The sequence below is a fragment of the Eptesicus fuscus genome, chromosome 5 (assembly GCF_027574615.1).
Source record: "Eptesicus fuscus isolate TK198812 chromosome 5, DD_ASM_mEF_20220401, whole genome shotgun sequence".
Lineage (NCBI taxonomy): Eukaryota > Metazoa > Chordata > Mammalia > Chiroptera > Vespertilionidae > Eptesicus > Eptesicus fuscus.
The window spans coordinates 98,140,309-98,163,478 of record NC_072477.1 but is presented as its reverse complement, the minus strand read 5'-3'; the positions used below and the strand labels follow the sequence as shown (position 1 = coordinate 98,163,478).

The 23,170-nt window shown below is 44.1% G+C and overlaps 1 protein-coding gene across 4 annotated transcripts in view; it reads left to right on the top strand.

The window, feature by feature from the left end:
* ZNF438 (zinc finger protein 438) overlaps positions 1 to 12,404 on the top strand; it is a 174,956-nt gene extending 162,552 nt beyond the window's left edge. For all 4 annotated transcript variants that reach the window (XM_054716603.1, XM_054716602.1, XM_054716601.1 and 1 more), the window contains 2 exons: positions 7,632 to 9,419; positions 11,467 to 12,404. In XM_054716603.1, coding sequence (XP_054572578.1) covers positions 7,642 to 9,419; positions 11,467 to 12,082 — 2,394 coding nt within the window. In that variant the 5' untranslated portion in view covers positions 7,632 to 7,641 and the 3' untranslated portion in view covers positions 12,083 to 12,404. The remainder of the gene's footprint in view (positions 1 to 7,631; positions 9,420 to 11,466) is intronic.
* The last annotated feature ends 10,766 nt before the right edge of the window (positions 12,405 to 23,170 follow it).

Below are 23,170 nucleotides of genomic sequence, written 5' to 3'. Positions count from 1 at the left end.
TGTTAATTTTATAATGTCAAACTTTAATAATAACAAATAATTGTTGAGAACTGATTATCGAGAACTGCTTATCAAAGTTCGCATTGTTGATCAGTTGTTGGAATTCGACCACCATTGTTTGGACTTAATGAACAATGGCATATTTTTGGGACTGGCAATGACGAAAACATTTTGTAACTGTCAGACGATACACATCATACTGCGTTCTAGTAAGCTAGTTAAACAAGTGATGTCATTACAAATCAGCTATTCAGATAATTTAGGTAAGTTATTTATTTATTTCATAAATACATAAATTTTCTTGAATTTAGCAGACAGTACTCGTATTATTTATATTTTATAGTGGCGGCAAAAAGTCCAGCGCCGGCCTTGAAAGTGACACTTACGACTTACCTTACGGCAAATTCAGAGGGAAAATAATACAAGTTAGTATTGTTATTATTTAGAAAGAAATATAGGATTAAAATAATTTTTAAAATATAGTTACTTTATAACAATCAAATTAATTTAATTTATAAACTAACAATAAAATATGTTCATGTAATTATGTACCTACTTACTGTGTTTTTAAGCAATATGTATATAATAATTTATAATATAATTTTAAATTATTTTTTAGATTTTTAACATAATGAGTAAGAAAAGAGGATGCAAATTCAATGATGATCTAAGAAGTGAATTTCCTTTTATTAAAAAAAACAAAAGCGATTACAATATAGACCAAATTTTTAATCAAGGAAACCACCTCCTCCCCCCCCCCCCCCCGGGCCGAAACTGGTTTGCTCAGTGGATAGAGTGTCGGCCTGCGGACTGAAGGGTCCCAGGTTTGATTCTGGTCAAGGGCATGTACCTTGGTTGCGGGCACATCCCCAGTAGGGGGTGTGCAAGAGGCAGCTGATCGATGTTTCTCTCTCATCGATGTTTCTAACTCTCTATCCCTCTCTCTTCCTCTCTGTAAAAAATCAATAAAATATATTTTTTTAAAAAAAGAACCCCCCTCCCCCTGGTCAATGGTGTCCCGCTTTACCAATGTTAAAATCTGGTCACCTTACCCTAACTGCTCCCCTACCAGCCTGATTGATGCCTAACTGCTCCCTTGCCAGCCCGATCACCCCCAACTGTCCTCCCCTGACAGCCATCTTGTGACAATGTGGGGGTGGCCATCTTGTGATGACATGGGGGTGGCCATCTTGTGACATGAGGGCGTGAGGGTCAATTTGCATATTATCTCTTTATTATATAGGATATGCTTAGCCCAGGGACACAGACAATAGTGCATGAAGGCCTGGGAAGGGGCAGGAGTAGGGTGGAGGGAGTCAATAGTGGGGGAGGGAGGGAGGGACATCTGTAATACTTTCAACAATAAAGATAAATTTTTAAAAATAAAAAAAAATAGTAAAGAAAAGAAAAGTACCAAGCAGGCATTTTAGGGACTAATTATAGACATGAAGGAATATATGGTCCTGTGCATTGGTGTTTATAAATCATAAACTATCTGACAAAAAAGTTGAAGCATAGAAAAACTTGCAGCAAAAAAAAGTTATCACTGTGAGTTGCAGATAAATGAGAAGTGAAGATAAAACATGTAAACCTATACTATAAAACAGAGGAACAATTCCATTTCCCCTCCTTAAATGCCATTCTGTACACAAAGTAATCTCTCCTGGCCACTGACTTGTTCCCAGGTGTGACTGACAGGTAAGCATCTTCCCACGTCATCCAGACCTTATGGGGCATGTGTCTAAACTGCCTTTATCTAGTCCTTTTCCCCATTGATTTGCGGGGAATAGACTTGGAGAGTGTCAAACTGTAGTTTTTGGCAAAGCTGTATGAATGGCATGCCTATATTATCTAATCTGCCCTTTACTCCTTTGCTGTTAATAATAACCAAGTTATTAATGGTATTAATACTTTTTGGCAAGAGGAAGTGGAAAATTAATGTCTGCTGAGTATCTAATGTGTGCTAAGCACTACCCTGGCACCTTCATGGGGCCTTTTTTTTTTTTAATTATTGTCTAAAGTTTCAGAGGGCCTATTTTTTATTTAATCCTGATAGACCTTTGTAGCCAGAAACTATTAGTATGCCCATTTAATAATTGAGGACACAGGCTCAGAGAGTGACTTCCACAAGCCACACGACAGAACCAGGAGTTGAAACCACCTCTGTATGAACCCCAAAACCCATGACCTTTCCCCTAGAGACAATTGTAGTGGCCATAACCATGTGTAATAGCTTACAGTCCGCATGTAGAGGTGGAAAGTGCCCTTTGAGTCAAACGGGCCAAGGCTTGAGTTCCAGCTTTGAAATCTTTATCTGTACATGTAGCAGTAATTCCCAGTTTAGGTTATTGTGGGGATGGAATGGTAATGCGTGTAAAGTGTTTGCACAGTACCTGAAACAAAATATTCCTTATCATTAGAATAATCTTTAAGAAACAGTATTGGTAAGTGCTGGGAAATACAGAAGCTCTGGGGCTCAGAAAATGAGAGTTTTTCTTTTTCCTGCTAAGCTAGGCTATGGATTAACTGTTTAGAAAGGCAGCACTCAAAGGCCTGTGCTGAGTGGAAGGTGTTTGGACATCAGGTGCTCTTACAGGAGGGAAGGAGGAGTCAGGTTAGAGCATCGTTCAGCAAGCAGGGCATGTGCCAAGGAGAATGGAGAAAACTAGGCTCGGGATACAAGATATCTAACTGGGAATATGCTTATTTCCTTTGTGGAGTGTCAGATTTCCTGAAATTTGGGTCCTGGGTATAAGGACTCTAGGAGGTCTTAGCGCTACAGATATGTGGAGTAGAAGTGGTATGTATTTGGCATCCTGGGTCCTTAGAAACAAAATAACACTTGTGCCTGTGCCAGCGTGTTTTACCGTGCACTCCACAGTCAGCGCTCAGTAGCCTCCTGTTGGCTCTTGCTGCGGAGCCCAGACAGTGCCTTTGCAGGGGTGAGGAGCTGGGGGGAGGCAACAGCTAAATGTGTTTTTCAATACAATTAAGTTGAGCTCCCCTATGTTATGAGGCATTTCTTTTATCTCAAATGTCTCCAGGGTTTTACCATATTTGTTTTAACCAAAGTCCATCCTGGGAAACAGTTTGAACCCCTACTGGAATTTTGTATTTGAAAGCCAAGTGGGAGGTGAAAAAGAGATGCCAACAAATAGAATTGAAAATAGGGTTTTTCAGTTTAATAAAGTTAAAACCTAAACAAACCTAAAAGTTTGGCTCTTTAAGTAGCTAACTCTTGGCAGTACTTTTGTTCTGCTCCTGGATCATGGAGCCTGTTTCAAGAGCAGGGACACCTCTCTTTCTGTGCCTGCTCCCTTCTCCATGCATAGCATAGGCCTGTGGCCCTAACACACGGAATCATGGAGTTGTGCCCACACTGACAAAGGGGCAAGCAGGAACAACTTTGCTCAGAAGCAACAAAGGAGGCTTTGGTTCTGCCCGTAGAAATCAGGAAGTGAGTTGTTTGCAGCTATCTGGACTCTAGATTCTAGAGAGTTGCCTGCCCCGGGAACTGGTCTGTTAATATTGTCTGTGCCAGCTGCGTTGTGGCAGTTGAATCAAGCTGGCTCAGATGTTGGCGCTTAGTACTGTTGAGCCCTCATTCTTCCCTCTGCTGCCTCTGACATGCAGCCCATCTCCATCAGGTCAAATTCTTTGGAAGCAATGGAGGGAAAGGAGGTTCAAGAAAGAATCGTTTAAAGGTGATTGAAGTTTTGGGATCTGACAAACCATTTTTATATTAAAAAAATTTTTTTTCCTAAACGTTCAGAGATAATGCTATATTTTGGAGTTAATTAAGGCAACTTCTATGTAATTTTTTCCTTTTAAGGGGAGAATGAAGGGGAGGAAGGTTATTGCTTCAAATTGGAATGGGACAGATCTAGTTGTGTGAACTTTGGCACATTATTTAACTTCCTCAAGACTTACTTTTCTTAATCTATAAAAGGGGAACAATAATATTTATTTGCAAAGTTTACTTGAAGGATCAATTAAAAGACCTAGCATAGATTCTAGACCATAATAAGGACTCAATATCTATTAGTTTCCTTTTAAATCCAGTTAGGTCAGTTTCTGTAAATGTCACTTTTCAAAATAGTTATTTTTAATATGCTAAACTTATTTAAAAAACAGCCCACATTTAGAATCCTAATATTCAGGTTGTAAAGTTGTGCAAAATTAATTTTACTGAGTGAGCCTTTTATGTTTTCAGTTAATAAAAATTCATGTTTAGAGCCTGAGAGTCCTGTGAGTCTCTTAAACTATGTTGTGTGTAATTTTGCAGGATTTCCAGAAATTATGAATGTCAGTGGGAATTTCTACCTCTCATTATTTAGAGCACAGCTCTATGAGATCTGTAATTAGTAGGTAACAGGTGAGGGTATTTTGGTCACCATCTGTGAAAGGTCTTAAAAGTGGGTAATGGAGTAACCCACTCTAATAGCTACATTGCAAAGAAAGACTGCCTACAGTCATAGAATCTTGGAATTTTAGAGTTTTAAAAACTTACTGCTACTTTCAACTTCTCTAAAAACTCCTGTTCAAACTATTTTAAAAAGAAAAAAAACAGTCTATAGTTATTGTGGTGTAAGTGACTTTTATTGAAAATTGCTTTGTTTTATCCTAAAGAACCAAATGTTTGGAGGAACAGCTCTTATTGTTCTTGGAAGGTAATGAGCTGACACCTCTCAGTGCTTACCTTTTGGGGGTAAGTATGCACTGCCTGTCAGATGGTTAGATCAGTTTTCTTATCACTAGCAATTCTTGTGATTAAGCAGACAAGGAAAAAAAACATGAGATACTCTTGTCTGTAATCTAGACAGTCATTTATTCATACACACAAACTTACCCATATGAATATCCTAAAACAGTGATTTTCAACCTTTCTCATCCCATGGCACACATAAACTAATTACTAAAATTCTGCAGCACACCAAAAAATATATTTTTTGCCAATCTGACAAAAAATAGATATAATTTTTATTCATTCACAGATTTCTTGTGATTAGCTTATGGTCATTGATCATGAAGCCAGCTGATAAACTTGTCTACCCTAATATCCACTTCTTTAAATGGCAGGTAACTTGAGCAGTCAAGTGAGGTGATATCAAGTATGCTTTGATGTATTATGGTCACATATTATTTCAAGAGGATTTATGACTGAGGACAAAGTAGCTTTTCTTCCAGCTCTTCTTGCTGTAAATATTTTGTGCTCAATCAATTAAGAGTATGAACTAGAGCCCCGGCTGGTGTGCGCGCGGTGGTTAGACTATGGTCCTGTGCACTGAAGGGTTGTGGGTGTGATTCCCGGTCAGGGTACATCACCAGATTGTAGGTTCGCTATCTGGTCTTGGTGCATGGGTGAGGCAACGGACTGATATTTCTCTCTCTCCCTCTCTTGAATCAATGAAGAAACATATCCTGGGGTGAGGATTTAAAAAAAAAAAAAAAGACTATAAACTAGATATAAATGACCCAATGTTTTCTCTTCCTTCCTCACCCCGGATCTGTTCTGTAAGCCATTATTATTGTTAATGCAGTTATTTAATCAAAAGCTGACAATAATTTTAAGCTTTCTGCAAAGCCTCACAATCCAAATTTAATATATTTATTTACAACTTCAGTACTTCTTCCAAAAGATGAGATGAAGCTTAAAATGAAAGACATTTAACTTTAAAGGCTATGAAAATAAATTCACAAAATACATAACTTACAGAGGAAGAAGGAGCAAATGTAGCACCTCCGTTTAGGTGACTATTGCCAGGTGGTTGACCAAGCACTTTACCCATGAACTTTGTGGTAGCAAAGCTGAGTAGGAAAACAACAGATTATATAATTATCCTGTGTCAGTTTTCCAGACCAGAGCACTAGTGATTTTCCTTCTTATTCTAATGCAAGCTACCATGTGAAATACGTTTTTAACATACTCTGTCATCCCCAAACAGTGATTACTTTCTAAAATAAGTTGGTCAGTCTACATTTCTTATTCCTTTTATGGTACAATATGTTTACTTGGGGAATGTCATTTTCACTGAAAAAAATAAACTTTTTACTAAAATTATTAGTTCAGTAGCCATAGACATTAAAATCAACGTTGATTTTAAAATGTTTTTAAATCGTCTCTTTCATTAGATTCCAGAAATTGTCTGTTCATCTTTGTATCCTTGGTATCCCCTAAACAAAAAATTCTTCTAGCCTTTGTTCATAATTCCAAAATCTAAAAAGCTCTGAAAACAAAAATTTTATCAAAAGTTGCAACTCATTAAAGGCAAACCCTGAACTGTGTAAGACTGTTTAAGTATCTTCAATTGCCCCACATTTTGTGAATACACACTCCTATATTTTGCTGCAGACATGGTAATAGGTGTAATTACGGTTGTTCTACAGACTCTGCTGGGTGTTATGTAACATTTGGTGTATGCATGCTACTATTATTTTTTTAATTTGAAAGTATAAGCAAACCTTCAAAGGTTTTAGAAAAAGGATTATGGGCCTTTAATAGCCAACCACTAGAATAATGTAGGTACCAAATGAGTTGGAGTGAGTCTGCCTAAAATGAGGTACTTAGAAATGGGAAACTTCTCTGCAGCCAGGCCTTACTACCTCTGAGGCTTCAGGAATAAAATAGATAATATAATACTTAGAAGCAGTGCATCGAAATGTTTCCGTAATTGTTTTCTTAGAATAGTTGTAATTGGTCTCTAGTCATAATAAATCCAGGGAGTGTGGGTGCTATTCTGTCAGTTAGGGCCCTAGGGGTGCTTTTTGTGTGATTTTGTGTGTTTTTTATGTTGTCCCTATCTCTTTACCTATCACTTTGTATTGTTTTCTTTTCCTTCAACATTTTTTAAGGTGTCACATCAACTTTTTTAATACTGGTGATTTAATTGCAAAAGCACACGTAAACAATTTGGAAGGTGTGAGAAGGAATTCACGAGTCACACGGGGAAGCAGCAACAAAGTTGGCATTCAGTCTGAATGCATTTGCTGTGCAACACAATCACACTGCCACGGGGTCAAATGGTGTGTCCTGAAATTGAGTGAAAAATATGAGTGCACTCAATACAAGAAACATTTGTTTCATACCGAATTTACAGGGGAAAATATCAATATGAATTCATTAAATATCAGCTTCACCCTCGCAAAGCTTAACTTTTATAGGGACAACCAGACATGTATATAAAATAAGTAAAATACACAGCAGAACAGACCAGAGGGAAGACCAGTAGCAGGACTGCAGCTCAGATCAGGACTGGCCTGCAAAGACGAATCAGAATTAGGTTAATGGAGAGGATGGACTCAGTGGAGTAAAGATGAGCAGGACAGAGCCCCAGCTCTCAAGAAGCTCTGTTTAGTAATAGAGACACACAAACAGTTAAATTATTATGAAAAGTGGCAAATGCTGTAATAGGAGCTGTGGACCCAGAGAGGAGAATAATGATTGATCGCTGGGAAAGGTGGGCAGGAGTTGACCTTTAGGCTGGATGCTGAAGAATGCAGGAGCTTGCTCAGACGAGTAGGGGTGGTCTAGGAAAGCCTTAAGGCAGAATAAATGACAAGATGCTTACTTGCACTTTCAACAACAGGACAGTTATACCAAGGTGACTTTTTACATTGTAATGTCATTGCAGGTGATCAGCCATGCCTTCTGGAACAATACAGAGCGGAAAAGGATTGCAGACCAAGAGTCAGTTTAGGACCATTGCACCGAAAATTGTGTCCAAAGTCCTAACTTCCAGAGTGCTGTCGGGCCCTTCGCCATCGCTCTCTGATCAGGTGAATCCAGGCCCCCCCATCAGCTCTACACCACTGGGGGTGCCTGCCCAAAATTATGCTCTGATGCAGGTTGCTGGCCAGAAGGGGACATATTCTCTAGTGGCATTGCCTCAGGTTGCCTCAATTCAGCCAGTCCAGAAACCCAGACTGCCCCTGCCTGAAAACCTTAAACTGCCTATTCCTCGATACCAACCCCCAAGAAATAACAAAGGATCAACAAAGAACCCCATTCTGAGCTTCTCTGAAAGTGGCTGTAGCAAACCTCCTGCCCAAACCCAAACATCTCCTTCCCCACCTGGCTGTTCTGAGCCCCTGCCCCAGCCCAGTCCGTCTGAGCCAGTGCTGCCACCAGACCAGGCCCCAGCCAGCGTCAGCCCGGCTGCTCTGACCAGCGGAGGTGGCCCCGGAGACTCTCGACCTCCAGTGACCAGTGACTGTGGAGACCCGAACCTTCCTGATACCCCAACATCATCCGCACCAGAGGAGCCCTCTGCCAGGCAGGGCTTCATGAAGATTTCAGGGAAAGAAAACTTTGCAAGCAAAGAAACATCCAGTAAACCTGCTGCTGTTGCCACTGAAAAACATAAAGAACAAGCTGACCTTGCAGAAGGCAGAGTCAAGTTATCACCAACCATTTGGGGCGGTTCACTCCAGTGGGTTCCCTCAGTCCCCAAAGGTAAACTGCCAGTCTTACCCCCCGTAAGTATGAAAACAACACAGGTTTATAAAAGTGAGTCAGATGCTAACATTGTAGGCTTTTCTTTGCCCGGGCTCAGGGCACACTGGGATAAGACACCCACCATCACCGAAGGCTTTGCTGCAGCCACCAGGATGGCCGATAAGGTACCTGGTCCACAGGTGTCAAAGCAGAGTCTCTGTAAAAGTGCCTTTTGTCCAGCTACCAAACTGGATCTCAACCACAGAACCAAACTGAACGGCGGGGCAACAAAGAGAAAAGGAAGAAAACTAAAGGTGCCAGATGAAATCTTGTCATTTCAGGGGAAAAGGAGGAAATGTAAAAGAATAAAAAATGATTCCCAGCAATCCAGGGACCAAAAACCTGGGACTTTGAAAAAATATCGTAGCATTATGCCTAAACCTGTCATTGTCCTGCCCGCTGTGACTCCCTTGGCTTCTCCTGTGGCTGTATTACCTTCCCAAAGGCCCAGCAGCCTAGGACAGGACCGTTTGTTAAATAATTCGCTCACTCCTAAATGTCTCGGCTGTAAGCAGGACGACAGCCCTTCCCCTAAGCCCAGCTCTGCATTCAGAAATGGATTCTCTGGCATTAAGCAGCCTTGGCACAGATGTCCTGTCTGTAACCACCACTTCCAGTTCAAACAGCACCTTCGAGACCACATGAATACCCACACTAACAGACGGCCTTACAGTTGTCGAATTTGTCGCAAGGCATATGTGCGTCCTGGCAGCCTGAGCGCACACATGAAACTTCATCATGGTGAGAACCGGCTAAAGAAACTCGTGTGCTGTGAATTTTGTGCAAAAGTGTTTGGTCATGTCAGAATCTATTTCGGCCATCTGAGAGAAGTGCACAGGGTTGTCATCAGCACTGAGCCCTCCCCCAGCGAACTGCAGCCAGGGGACGTGCCAAAGAACAGGGACAGGGACGCAAATGTGCAGAGGTGAGTGCTAATGGGATGGAAGTCTGACAAGAAAGTCTGTTTGGATTTGGGGAGCAGGTTAAGATTTCATGTTCAGAAAGATAACTTCATAAAAACATCTCTCAGATTAAGATTTTATGAGGCTAGTTCTATGAAAAATAATCTCATTTCTTGTTGGTTTCTGATCAATCATGATTTATAATGATGGTAACCCCGGTAAGCCAGGCCACAAATGCCTGTTTGAGGTATGACGGAGACATTCAGGTGACAGACGTTTTTTAACATTTCCTTTTAAAAAAAAATTGATTTCAGAGAAAGAGAGACAGAGAAACATTGATGTGAGAAACATTGATTGGTTGCCTCCCACAGTGGGGATCACCCTGACTGGGGATCGAACCCACAACCAGGGTATATGTCCCAACTGGGAATTGAACCCACCATCTTCTGATGTATGGGATGATGCTCCCACCAACTGAGCCACACCGGCCAGGATATAACAGATTATTTTTGTATCTGACATATGAAATATTAAGTATTGTATATAGTTCCTGGTATTCTTTACAAATAATTTCTCCAAAATGGTGTTCACAGAATGTACATCTGAACAGCATCAGTTGCCTCTTAACATCATATAACCCATGGTGGCACCTCAGTGTGACCAGTCCCTAAAGTGTCCAGACCTTAAACCCTCCTCTTTTGTCCTATTTTTCCCTTCAGGCCAGATTAACTTTCTCCTGTGTCATTCCCATCTTCAGGTCCTGCTTCTTAGCATTATAAACAAACTAGAGCCCCGGTGCATGAAATTTGTGCACGGGGGGAGGGGGTGGGTGTGTGTGTCCCTCAGCCCAGCCTGCACCCTCTCCAATCTGGGACCCCTTGAGGGATGTCCAACTGCCCATTTAGGCCCAATCCCGGATCGGGCCTAAAAGAGCAGTCAGACATCCCTCTCACAATCCAGGACTGCTGGCTCCCAACTGCTTGCCTGCCTGCCTTCCTGATTGCCCCTAACCGCTTCTGCCTGCCAGCCTGATCACCCCCTAACCAATCCCCTGACAGCCTGATTGATGCCTAACTGCTCCCCTGACAGCCTGTTTGCCCCTAACTGTCCTCCACTACAGGCCTGGTCACCCCTAACTGCCCTCCCCTGCAGGCCTGGTCCCCCTCAACTGCTCTCCCCTGCAGGCCTGGGTCCCTCCCAACTGCCCTTCCCTGCAGGCCCGGTCGCCCCCAACTTCCCTCCTCTGCCGGCCTGGTCACCCCTAACTGCCCTCCCCTGCAGGCTTGATCGCCCACAACTGCCCTCCCTTGCAGGCCTGGTCCCTCCCAACTGCCCTCCCATGCTGGCCTGATCGCCCACAACTGCCCTCCCTTGCAGGCCTGGTCCCTCCCAACTGCCTTCCCCTGTTAGCCATCTTGTGGTGGTCATCTTGTGTCCACATCGGGGCAGCCATCTTGTGTGTTGGAGTGATGGTCAATTTGCATATTACTCTTTTATTAGATAGGACAAGCTAAGTTATTCGTAAGCCTGGCAGTCAGCTTTTTAAGAGCAATAAGTAAACCAGGGAAATGGCCTTATTTTGTCCACTGTCCACTATGACAGAGAACTGAATCCTCATTGGCCCCTTGGAAAGTAAATATTTTCCCATACTAGGCTTTCTGCCCCTTGTCATTGTTTTCCTGTAGTCCATTTTGATTTTTAGGTAACATGTCCAAGCCGTATTGGTGTTCAAGTTTAGAGACAGCAGCGGTGGGTGGTGTGGGACAGTTACTGTCAACCAGATGCAGCATGGAGAGCCCCACTTGCTACTGCCTGACTCTCACATTGGTGACACCTGTTCCTGTGGTCACCAAGGACTAGTTAGCTCCCCTGGGGAAGGAGTGTGTGGCCCCAAGCAGGAGCAACAGTTGGGGTTCTGCAGCCTCTGCTGAAGGCCTTCCCATGCTCTCTCTGTCTTCCCACCCTTTGCGCTTCTCATCAGTGGGAGTGTTTTAGAACTTTGATGGCTAAGAAAAGTTCCAATTCTGTCTTTCTATGCAATTTTATATTGAATATTTCCCCCTTTTTCAGAGAAAACAAATCAAGCCTGGACGAAGACCTTCTTCTAAACCAGGCAGACGAAGTCAAATTACAAATCAAATGTGGCCGCTGTCAGATCACTGCCCAGTCCTTTGCTGAAATAAAGTTTCATTTACTTTATGTTCATGGAGAGGAAATTCAGGGCAGGCTGCAAGAGGAGAGCTCCCCAGGAAGCCAAGCAGCTGGCAAAGAACTGGCTCGCCATGCTGCTCCGTCCTGGAAACAGCATCCCGAGAGAAGAAAGCTGCTGCAGCACTGTCCCTCTGACGAGGAGGTGCATGCAGTACCTGCAATGACACGGCAACCCTACCTGCATCAGCAGAATGACAAGGAAATGCTCACAAAACATGAAGGAGCCCAGCTGAGACCCAGCAAGCCAGGAGAAGTCCCCCAGGGCCCTGCGTGTCCCAGCCCACACTCGGATCTCCTTCAGTCCCCTTTCGGCTTTAACTGCATCCTTTGTGCACAGACGCTTGGAAGGAAGGAAGAACTCCTCCTACACTGGGAACAAGGGCACAATTGTGAGGACCCTCCAAGGCTCTGGAGGATTCTACATGCGCTCTCTAACCAGGGAGCGACCGAACTTCCCAGCAAAACTGAAACATGAAAGACGGAGGCCAGAGAGGTTAAACAGAGTTTGTGTCACCTTTCTCTCGAAGTTCTAATTACTAGTAATTAGAAAAATCAAACAAGTTAGGACTAGCATTAATACTAAGTGGGAGTGATTTTGTACATAATTTTATTTTCTTATGAAATATATGCCCTTGATGCATATATTCTAACCATATTCAGTTTTATTTTTAAATTCTATGCACTAAATGTTAATGTCTTAGACTTTATTTCAGAATAAATAAAAAGATCAAAATTTGGAGATTGAAATTTAAAGGATTTTAGGCTGTTCTTCAAATACAGTTTTCAGTAAAAACGTGTGTTTGAGTGTGTGTTATGTGTCCTTTTGTTCAAATGTTTTCTATTTAAGTAGGTCCACAAATGTGAAAATTTCCAGGTGACAAAATTATTTACATCTCACCTATATTGCTATTTATCAAATTCTCTTGTTTATTTAAAAATGCTATAGAGCAATGCATTTAATAAGGTTCTCATCTTACAATTTAAAATTCATATTTTCAGGACTCATATTTTTTTTAATTCTATTTTCCTAAAGGCACATTGCCTTGAAGATGAGATGTTGGTAAGTTTTATAGCTGTAGTGTTTTATATCAAAGTAATCAAAAAAATTTTAGTACTTCAGCTAAATCACTATTTTCGTAAAAGTCATTTTTTAGGCCAGAAAATTTACAACCTGGAAAGTGAACTAGATAGTTCAGTCCAGATGTCTAGGTATCTCAGCTGCTTTCCCTCCCTCCTACGTGACTTCAGAGGATTGTCACTAAATGATCAATTTTAGACACAACTGTGCCATTCAAGCCCGGGTTCTCTTTAAAAGTCAAGAGTAAATGATTGCCTCTTAAATTCCTGGGAAATTACCTCAAATCAGAGAAGTTGCCATTTGAAGTTTCTGGCCATCCTGACTGCAAAATTATTTTCTTGAAATGGGGGAGTTGTGCCCTCATCCTACTAATATTTCAGCCTTTAGATGAAAGCACTGTGCATGTGGCCAGCCCTCTTTGCCTGAAGCTTGGCCCAGGTATCAGCATAACATTTTTCCCTACTAAAGGAAGATACTGAAACAGAGGAAGAACTAAATTCTAATTGATAAGCTAGTGGGTCTTAAGTCATTTTTTAATGCCTAATTTTAAAAGCAAGTGTCCATAGACACACTTTGGCCCAAATACTATGAAAAGGGAAATTCAATCCTTGATGTTTTGCAAATAGTTTTATAAATTTGAGGATGAGCGGTTAGGAATGGAAATCTCTGAAAAATTTTACTGTGGTTTATTGACCAATTACGCTCTACACAGTTTCAGAGAGATAATATTAGACCTCCACTGTTTTTAGAACTGTGTTATTCATAAAACAGCTTTAGCATTTAGTACATTACCTAGTTTGTTTGGAGAAGATTGGTCTTAAAGACACTAAAAAGTGAGATCTACCTAGAATACTGTTTGAATTGAAATTGTAAAATAATCCATAGACTACTCAGTCCTCAGATACTAAGCAATATTTCGGAAATACTAGTTGGCCAAGGGCTGAGGAGTGGGTTTGGAGAATGTATGGAGGTGAAGGTGTGGGGGCTAAAGGAAAATCTGAAGTTGCCAAGGTCATAGAGACACCTGCCTGGCCATTTTTTATCTACATATTCTTACAGCAAGGCCATACAGTGAGGGCATAGACCACCTTTGGAAAGAAGTAGAGAGTTAGGAATGCAACCGAGAACAGAAGTTGGGAGATGTGATTGGCTCATGGTTCAGTGCTCTGGCTGGATCCCCTTCTCAATTGGGTACTGATCTATGGGGGCGGGAAGAGGGGTGGCTCTTTGTAAGAAAGCTCTTTGTAAGAGAGAAGGAAACTTGCAATGCAGAGGGGCCTCAATGCCTGTGTGTATGGATTCATTCAGAATAAAATGTTTGTTATAGTTCTCAGCTTCTAGAAGCACTCCCCTGTGTTACAATGGGAGCAGCCCCAGTGCCAGCTAAGGAGTGTCTGGCCCTTATTAGTAGCACTGCTTTAGTGAGGGTGCTGGTAGGGGGTAAGAAGACAAGAGGGAGTAATTCAGCTAAAGTAACTTTGGGAAGCCAGTGGGTATTCATTGTTGGTGCAGTCCTAACCTGCATCCTGAACCCAAAGGCAGTGAGGTGTAGAAGTGCCTTGTGACCTCGAGAGTCACCTTCCTAATGCTCCAGTCCCTTGTCTGTGAAGTGAGTGTGATGAGCCTACCTCAAGGCATTGTTGCGAAGCGTGACTCAACACAAATGAAATGACTGCCACAGGTGGGCCATGTAGTAACTAGTGGCGAATATTTACTGTGCTTTTGGTGAGACTTGAAAGAAGAGGTCTGCTATACCATAGAAAGTCATTTAAAACAGCTTAGGTCTCCCTCAAGTCCAGAATTCAAGGATGAAAACTACTAGAACCACAGATACTTGCATCTTTGTATGAAAAGTATATTTTAATTCTTAAATAGTCAAATAGATTTGTATTGTATGGAGGTTTGGTAAGTTTCTAATCAATATAGAAAGCAAAGTTCACTAAATTATTTCTATTCCAGGCTCCACTTTGGGTCTGGTGTCCCTCCCTGCGGCCCCCGCTCTTTGCAGTCCTGTGGCCCTGACCTAGCTCATGACAGTGTCCATCCCAATGTCCTGAACATGATGGTGATCTTTACTGCTTCCCACAGTAGATCATATACCTCTCGAGGACACGGACTATGTCTTTGTTCAGCACTAGCCCCACAGGGTCCAGCATATGACATGAAATAGTACTCAATAAATATTTATTCAAAAAATGGATACATTGGCTAAATACAAACAAAATTGTCACTTGCCTTTTTATGAATAAATCTAGCTTTAAGAGCAATCAAACTTACAGTTAGAAAGGCATAGAGGCAAATTGGTCTTAAATTCAGTACATTCATTTTGTTTAATGTATGTCGTGTGCTTCTTGGAAAATTGTCACAAAGCCAGCAAAATGAGATTTCTTTTTTCTTTTCTTTTGGCCCTACATTATTTCTGAAAGTTATAGCATTTTAGATTTGTATTGTTTTATTAGCTGTCGTTTTTATTCATGTCCCCTTTTGTTTCTTTTTCTCTGGCCCTCTTCCTGGTTTAGCTCGACTGTTCTCTGGTAAGCCGTTCCTCATATGGAAAGTTGTCTCTTCATCAGCACACCATAAATAACCAAACCTGGGTGCACTCCAGTGCCTTCTCTGGCTCCACATGCCCGCTCCCAGCTGCACAGCTCCAATATTTTGTGGCCCCCGTGACATTGTTGGCAATAAATGCTCGACTTCATTTATTTATTAGAATTCTCCGATCTGGACTCATTTGCTCCATTCAAGCTGCTGACGTGCATTGTTAGGCACATATTTTACAGTCTCCCCTTTTCACTGAACTCCTGATAAAAAGTACCCTGGTAAAGATGATTTAGCAGAACAGATTTTTAGTTTCAACTTTATACTGACTTTCCTGACAATCAGCAGCTTATCTAGGCTTGTGGTGCCATGCCAATATATATTTTAATGATACCCACCTCTTCAGAAATGTTCCTTTTGGAGGTGAAATGTTTATTGTGTATCATATTTGGTCATAGTCATTGTTATCCCCATAAGAAACTGACTATAAGCACAGTTTTGCAAGCACAGTTTAAATTGGTGTTAGCTTACATTTTCCATACTCTGAAGTGTGAAAATGTTTCAATGTGTTGCCTAACCCCAGGAAAAAATCACTATCTATTGAAGGACACCAACTATGACAGCAAAAGAGAAGTTAAGATAACTTGTTCTAATTTTGATGTGAAGCTAAGCAAGCTTGTTGCTTTATTTGTTTATTTAATGAAACTTGCTCCCGTCTTCAAAATTGCCCACACCTCTTAGCCAGCCTAGCAGGAAAGAATTCGCCTATAATAGGGTGGCAGCATTGCCTCTGTTAGTATGCTTCAAGGGCACAATTTCAAGCAGTTAGCATTAGAATAGATCATTTTTGATAAATCAAACATCAACTAAGTACTATTCAGAAAAGAAAAGATTTTACCTTCTGTCACTAAATATTAATTTAATCTCCACCTAAGAGTTGTGAGGAGACCTCCAGCTGTTCTAGAGGCATTTGTAGAAACAGAGCGATGAACTTGATCTGGTTATGGCCCAAGTTGTAATGCATATCTTACTACAAAAATTTGGCCATGGATGGGATCCAGGTGGCTCAAACACATGAGCTGCATAACCATCCCTAAGCTCTGACTGTATCTGGAAGTAATATTAAGAGTATGTTCTTAGGAAACTAAAAACTGCCTTTTCCTAGTCTAATCCAAATTAAAGCATAGTTAAATTTTTCATAAGACATTCATTGAAACAAGGAAATTTAAAATATCCAAGACTACTAAGTCTTTCCAATGGTGTTTATTCCTGCTGGAGGTGGTGGGTGGGGTGGGGAAAGCAGGAGGGCAGAAGTGCTGTGTCAAGACCAGGCATGAGGAACTTTCTGATGACAGAAGGCCCAATGGGGCTCTATAAGAATAGTAGGAATCCTGGCTTTAGTGTCCAAGCAGCAAAATACCATTAATATTCTGGTACAATCTCAATGGAGCAAACAAAATTTGGCAATCTCTGTCAACCTAAAATGCACAGACATTTTGACCTAGGAACTCCACTTGTGGAATGTGTCTTGGAGACCTGACCACACAAGTGCACAGCCTCACTTGAGGGCGTTCGCTGCAGCACTGTCTATAGATGCCAAGGACCGGCATGCTTTCATGTCCATGAGAGCAAGTTAAGGAAATTATAGTGTACTGTGTGCTAGAATACCGTACTGTTGAATAAAGTGAGAAAGATTGAAGTAGCACTTCGTGTGCTGAAACTGTATTCTGTGGAGGAAGCAAGGTGCAAAACGAAGTATAGTGTGCTCTCTCATTTGCTCTTTAGAATGGAGGAAGAAAGAGAGGGCGAGAAGGAACTAGAGGCCCGGTGCACAAAATTTGTGCAATGGGGGGGGGTGGGGCAGGAGAGGGGGCGGGCCATGTCCCTCAGCCCGGCCTGCACCCTCTCCAATCTGGGATCCCTCCAGGGATTGGGCATCGGACATCCCTCTCACAATCCAGGACCGCTGGCTCCTAACTGCTCACCTGTATGCCTTCCTGATCGCCCATAACTGCCTCTTTCTGCCTACCTGCCTGCCAGCCTGAATACCCCCTAACTGCTCCCCTGCTGGCCTGATCGCTGCCTAACCACTCCCCTGCTGGCCTGATCACCCCCAACTGCCCTCCCCTGCCGGCCTGATCGCCCCCACCTGCCCTCCCCTGCTGGCCTGATCACCCCCAACTGCCCTCTCCTGCTGGCCTGATCGTGCCCCTAACTGCTTGCTCCCCCTGTGCCGACTTGATCTCGCCCCTAACTGCTTGCTCCCCTGATGGCCTGATTACCACTAACTGCCTCTGCCTCGGCCCCCACCACCATGGCTTTTTCCTGAAGGAAGTCAGACATCCGGAAGATGTCGGATCAATCCAGTCTAATTAGCATATTACCCTTTTTTTAATCTAGATGTTTTGCTGCATTTTTTTTTTTCAATCGAATAAGTGGCTTCTCTGGATTAAGCTGTAGCTGGGCTGTTATTGTTTCGGAAGTCTCAGCAAAATTGTGACGAAGGAAAATCTCGCCTTATGACTCAGCTTTAATGCCTGTGCATTTCCTTACCTGAACCCCTGTACCTGACAGAACCACATAGACAATGGCCCATGGCAAGGGAGGTGTCTTTTCAACACCTGGCATGCACAGATCCACACCTCCTTCCCCTTCTTGAGAGAAAAGAAAGATGAGGAAAACAAAGAAACTAAGACGGAGACCTACAATCAGGACAAAAGTTTGAGTTCATAAAAAGAATAATGCAGTGTATTTAACTCACATGTATTTTTATATGTTCTGTTCTAATTTCCTTTTTTAATACTGACTATCTCAGTAAATGGGTTTCACAGCCCACTGACAGGCAAATACAATCTGAAATACACTGCTGCAGACTTAGACTCTTTACCCTCTCTATCCATCACATCTTTTCTGGGCTGTCACTCAGTCCCTCAGTCCCTGCTATCTTGAGCTTGATGAGTGACTCATCTTTCCTCATGCATTTTACAGGCCTTTAGAAGGGTGACCTCAAGCCAAAGGGAGGACTAATGCAGACAGCCCCTGGCCAATGGGAAAGCCTTTGGTGCCTCTCGTGTAATGCCCTGGCCCTGCGTGGCTCTGGTGCCCTTTGGGAAAAAGGCAAAGCCATCACTTAGGAGCCAAGAATCATTGCTGTCCAGCTGAGGGTTCACCCCATAAGCACTGGGTTTTAAAACCCTTTTTCAAAGTTTCACTTGACTAGAGTTGTGCACCCTTTGGGTTTGGGTTGGGTTGGACTTGTCTCTCATTTCTTATCCTAATTCAAATAAAATGGTGTGGCAGAGATGGAGAAGGGAATGCAGATTCTGGCTGTACTGGAAGCAACAGTCTTCCTCCACCCTCCTCCCACTGCCCTCTCTCCTCCTGGCTAAGAAGTAGGTGGGAATGACCCTTTCCTTCTCTTCCCTGAAGCCTCCTTTTCTGTTGAATTCTCTGCCTCTCCAGCCTGCAGTATCCTGGGTCACAGTGGTAGGATGTGGTCAAAGGAAGACCTCTTGGACTTCAAAGTGATCTGTGTCCTTCCAACATCTCCCCAGGGAACGGTTCTACAATTAGACCAAGTCTCTCTAATTGATGCAAACAAATGCCAACTGCCCCTCCTATGTCAGGTCATTGGGGGTTGGAGGGAAAGTCTGCTTTTCACTCAGTGTCACTTGGCCTAAACCCCTCAAAGGTAACACCTCGTTAATTCTCATTCTCCTGTGTGTATTCCTCAGAGGTCTCCCTTTTTCAATTTTAGTGTGTTGACTTGAGGAATATAGGTCTGGTTCCCTTTTTTATAGCAGCTTAATCTGTCCCAAGTTGCTAAAAAAAAGTGTTTATGGAACTATTCGGGGGTCCTCCAAGGAGATTCCCAAATCAACACATAGTTCCTGAGTGTTTACCCTCCATGGAGAGCACACCCCCACTGTGAGGACCCGGCTGAGGGCAGCCTCGCTGGGCCGATCTCTCAGGCACCAGGGGAGAAGGAAACTGGCCAGTGGTGGGCAAATGAATGTTTTCATTTTGCTTTAATTTTCATCGGTGCACTGAAATACTACTTCCAACATGTTCATCATCTCATACGGAGAATAATAATGTAATCTAATAAAGAGGGAATATGCAAATTGACTGTCACACCGCAACAAAGATGGCGGTGCCCACAGTGGAGGGGGTGGATTTCCATAACACAAGATGGCTGCACCCACAGCGGAGGCGGGGTTTTCGTAACAAAAGATGGCTGCACCCACAGCAGAGGCTGAGTTCCTGTAACAAGCCTTAACAAGCAATCAGCAGGGACCTGAGGCTGTGTGGTGCTGGGCTGGGGCAGGGGACCTGTGGCTGCGCCCCCCACCTGGTGGGGCTTGACAGGGGACCTCAGGCTGCACCCCCTGCCCTGGCGCTGCACCCTCTGCCCAGTGGGACCTCACGCTGCACCCTCTGCCCAGTGGGACTTGATGGAGGACCTCAGGCCATGCCCCCCGCCCTGGCCTGGGCCAGGAGACCTCAGGCCACGCCCCCTGCCTGGTGGGGCTTGACAGGGGACCTCAAAGTGCGCTCCCCGCCCTGGCACAGGCCGGGGGAACCTGAGGCCACGCCCACTGCCACAGCACCAGGCTGGGTGACGTGAAGGTGCTCTGGGGGACCTGAGGATGTGCCCCCCACCTGACGGGGCTTGATGAGGGACCTGAGACTGTGCCCCCCAGCCCAGTGTCAGTCCGGGGGACCTGAGGCTGCACCCTCCGCCCAGCGCCAGGCCAGTGTACCTGAAGCTGCGCCCCCCCCCCCACTTGGTGGGGCTTGATGGGGTTGGGCTGGCGGGTCTGGGTCTTGCGCGATTTCGTGGCATACACGGGTGGGCAGGGACTTGATTCTGGGTTCCAGACTCTGACAGGAGGAAGATTTTCATATACATTTTACTAATTTTCTTTCATCTCTGACATTTCTATTATAGAGAAAGGGCAAATAGCAATATTAATATATTTACTCTAATTAATTCCCTTTTAATGTGTACAAATTTCGTGCACCAGGCCACTAGTTACAATAATAATTGTGATAATGCTGAGGGCCTTTATTGTTGAAAAGGGCAAGCTTCTGCCAGTTTCAGCCAGTTTCACAAAGAACTCATGCTTTTCTGGGCTCTGTGGGGTTCATTGGGGAGTTCAGTCCAGGACAACTGGGAAGATTTGTACATCACCAAACCCATGGGCACCAACTGGCTTTCTTGTCTGTGGCTCTGGAGAGAAAGCTCTGGGCCCCCAAACAGAGTGATGTGCTGAAGGATTGAGATCATAGGTAGGAAATCACGGTGCTGAGACCCAAACTTGCTCTCTCCTGGGACAAGAGAGTGTCTGGGGCTACAGGACCATCAGTGGCACAGGTAGTCTGTACAGAAGTAGCAAGAGGTTCAGGAAGACCTTCAGCATACTCCAGCATTAATAGTCCTTTAACCCAGGGAAGAAACCACTGAATTCTGGCTGGTGGTGAAGCGGGTAGAGGGGGTGGTAAAGCAGGTAGAGGGGGTGGTAAAGTGGGTAGAGGGGTAGAAAGCACTCACTCTCCTGAAGTCAGAGCGGTTAATGGTGTTGAAAGAAAGCAGGCTAACCGCTCTTTCTCTGGTTGTGGCTCACTTGTAAGGGCTGCATTAGCCTTGAGTAAAGTGAGTAGGCCCTGCCCCGCTGTGAGGTTTGAATTACACCTTTCACACTCGGCAGCACTGCAGTCAGAGTTGCAGCCAATCCTTAGCTAGAACCTGCTGATTTCCTACTAAGTGCCGTCTGACATCGGTGCCAATACAGGCAGCAGCAAGCCCCTAAAGTCATCACAATATTTTCTTTGAGAAAATGTCTTATATGGGCAATTCTTCCTGAAGACTGTTAAAATAGGACTCAGAAAAGATTAACAACCACCGAAAAGTCTTGAATCTGAACTCTGCAGAAAATCACACACCTCCCGCCAAATCAATGGGCCATCTTATTCTCCCCTCCCCCCATTTATTGTGAGCCTATGGTTTTACAGCCAAGCCATCCTGGGCTTGTCCCATCCAGAGAGTATGGGTGAAACTAACTTACCTCTGGCTCTAAGATCCCACCTTAGGGCTGACCTTCTCTCCCACACCCAGCGCAGCCTCCTTCTGCTTTCTTTCCTGTGACAGGGGTTGCCCCAGTCAACTCTGCTTGCCTCACCTCTCTGTTTGCACAGCTGTTCATTTGACAACTCTCACTCAGTCCTAAGGATGGAGCCATTCCTCAGAGGCCTCAGCTGCTCTTCCACTTGAATCACACAAGTCTAAGCCCACCACCTCAAACAGTGACACAGTTCTTTATTGGGCCCCTAACTGGGAGGTAGCCCAGCTCTCAGTTTTTGACAATGATCCTTTATTCCTTGTTTACCCTCTTTCTGCCCAAGTGTGAGTCCAGCTCAGTGGGGGGCACTGTGAGCCATAGGGTGCCATGCAGGCTGGCCCCCTCCCAGCAGCCTGCACGCCTGCCGTGTGCCTGTCCTTCAGCACTTCTGGCAAGCTTTCCACATCTGGAGCTCCATCCTGGCTGTCACCACCAGCGCAGTTGGTTTTCCCTCCCAGGCCTGCTCTCATTCCTCCCGCCCTCCTCCCCCAACCGCACGCCCTGATACGCAGCCCGGGCACCCTGAGATGCCAAACAGGAACTGCTCCCCTCTCCGCTCAGAATCGGGGTTCTGTTTCTTGTCTTGTTATAAGTCACACAATAAGCACAGAGTGGAGTCCTGTCTTCCAAGGGTTGAATTCTGTCCTCCATGAGGAAGGCAAACATCAAAAGCTGTCAGACCGAGCCGGAGCCCACGCAGCACAGGGCTCTGGGTTTTGTGAATGTTTACAAAGTACAGTGATGTCATGTCTAACTCACAGAACATATGCACAATGCACGTTTACAGTACTTATAATTAAGGTGGGGGTGGAGAATGAAATTTATAAAGGAAACCATTCAACCTGCACAATCCTGGGATGAAAGTGGAGGCTCCCATCCACAGGTGGGGAACTGCAGAGCCATTCCTCCCATCTGCCTCCGCCAGCCTGCCCACAGGACGGGAGCGGCAGAGGCAGGGCCACACTGGTGCCCTTCCTCCCCGGCTTTCCCGGAGCACCAGTGGTTCAGTTCTCACAGGGAAATGCAGGCCAGATGGGAGTCCATGGCATGTCTGTGCTGAAATTGTCCACTCTGCAGGGTGAGGAGCCCCCTGATGTTTCTGGTCTCCTGAGGAAGTTGTGCATCTCAAGCTCGAGGGCCTTGAGCTGCTTTTTAAAGGGACCTGGTTACCAACTAGTTAAGCAAAGGAAGGGCTTAAGTGCAGCACAGGTGACCAACAGGTCCTGCTCCAGACCGGTAGAAGCAATTAAATGAGTGAACCAAGCTCTTTATGCATTTCAGGACCATAACACTGTAAAAGTAATGACCTTGCTAAGCAACTGAGAATAGCATGTCTTGAACACCAAGGCAAAGGCCCATTCTTCTCTAAAATAAAAGGGTGCTCTCTTCTCCTAAGTGGAAAGGTCATCAGCTCAAAAAAGTGAGCCCAGGGCGGGGCGCTGGCAGGGATGACCTCTTGTGAGGTGGCATAGGCCCTGGACCCGTGGTCGGCAAACTGCGGCTCGCGAGCCACATGCGGCTCTTTGGCCCCTTGAGTGTGGCTCTTCCACAAAATACCACGGCCTGGGCGAGTCTATTTTGAAGAAGTGGCGTTAGAAGAAGTTTAAGTTTAAAAAATTTGGCTCTCAAAAGAAATGTCAATCGTTGTACTGTTGGTATTTGGCTCTGCTGACTAATGAGTTTGCCGACCACTGCACAATTGTTGACTGTGATTGATTAGTGCAGGGAAATTTGGAATTGAACTTTACTGTTTGGACTCACCTGCATTTGAAAGCAGTGTATTTAGTAGTCCATCTTTCAACACTGTATTTTCTCCACTTTC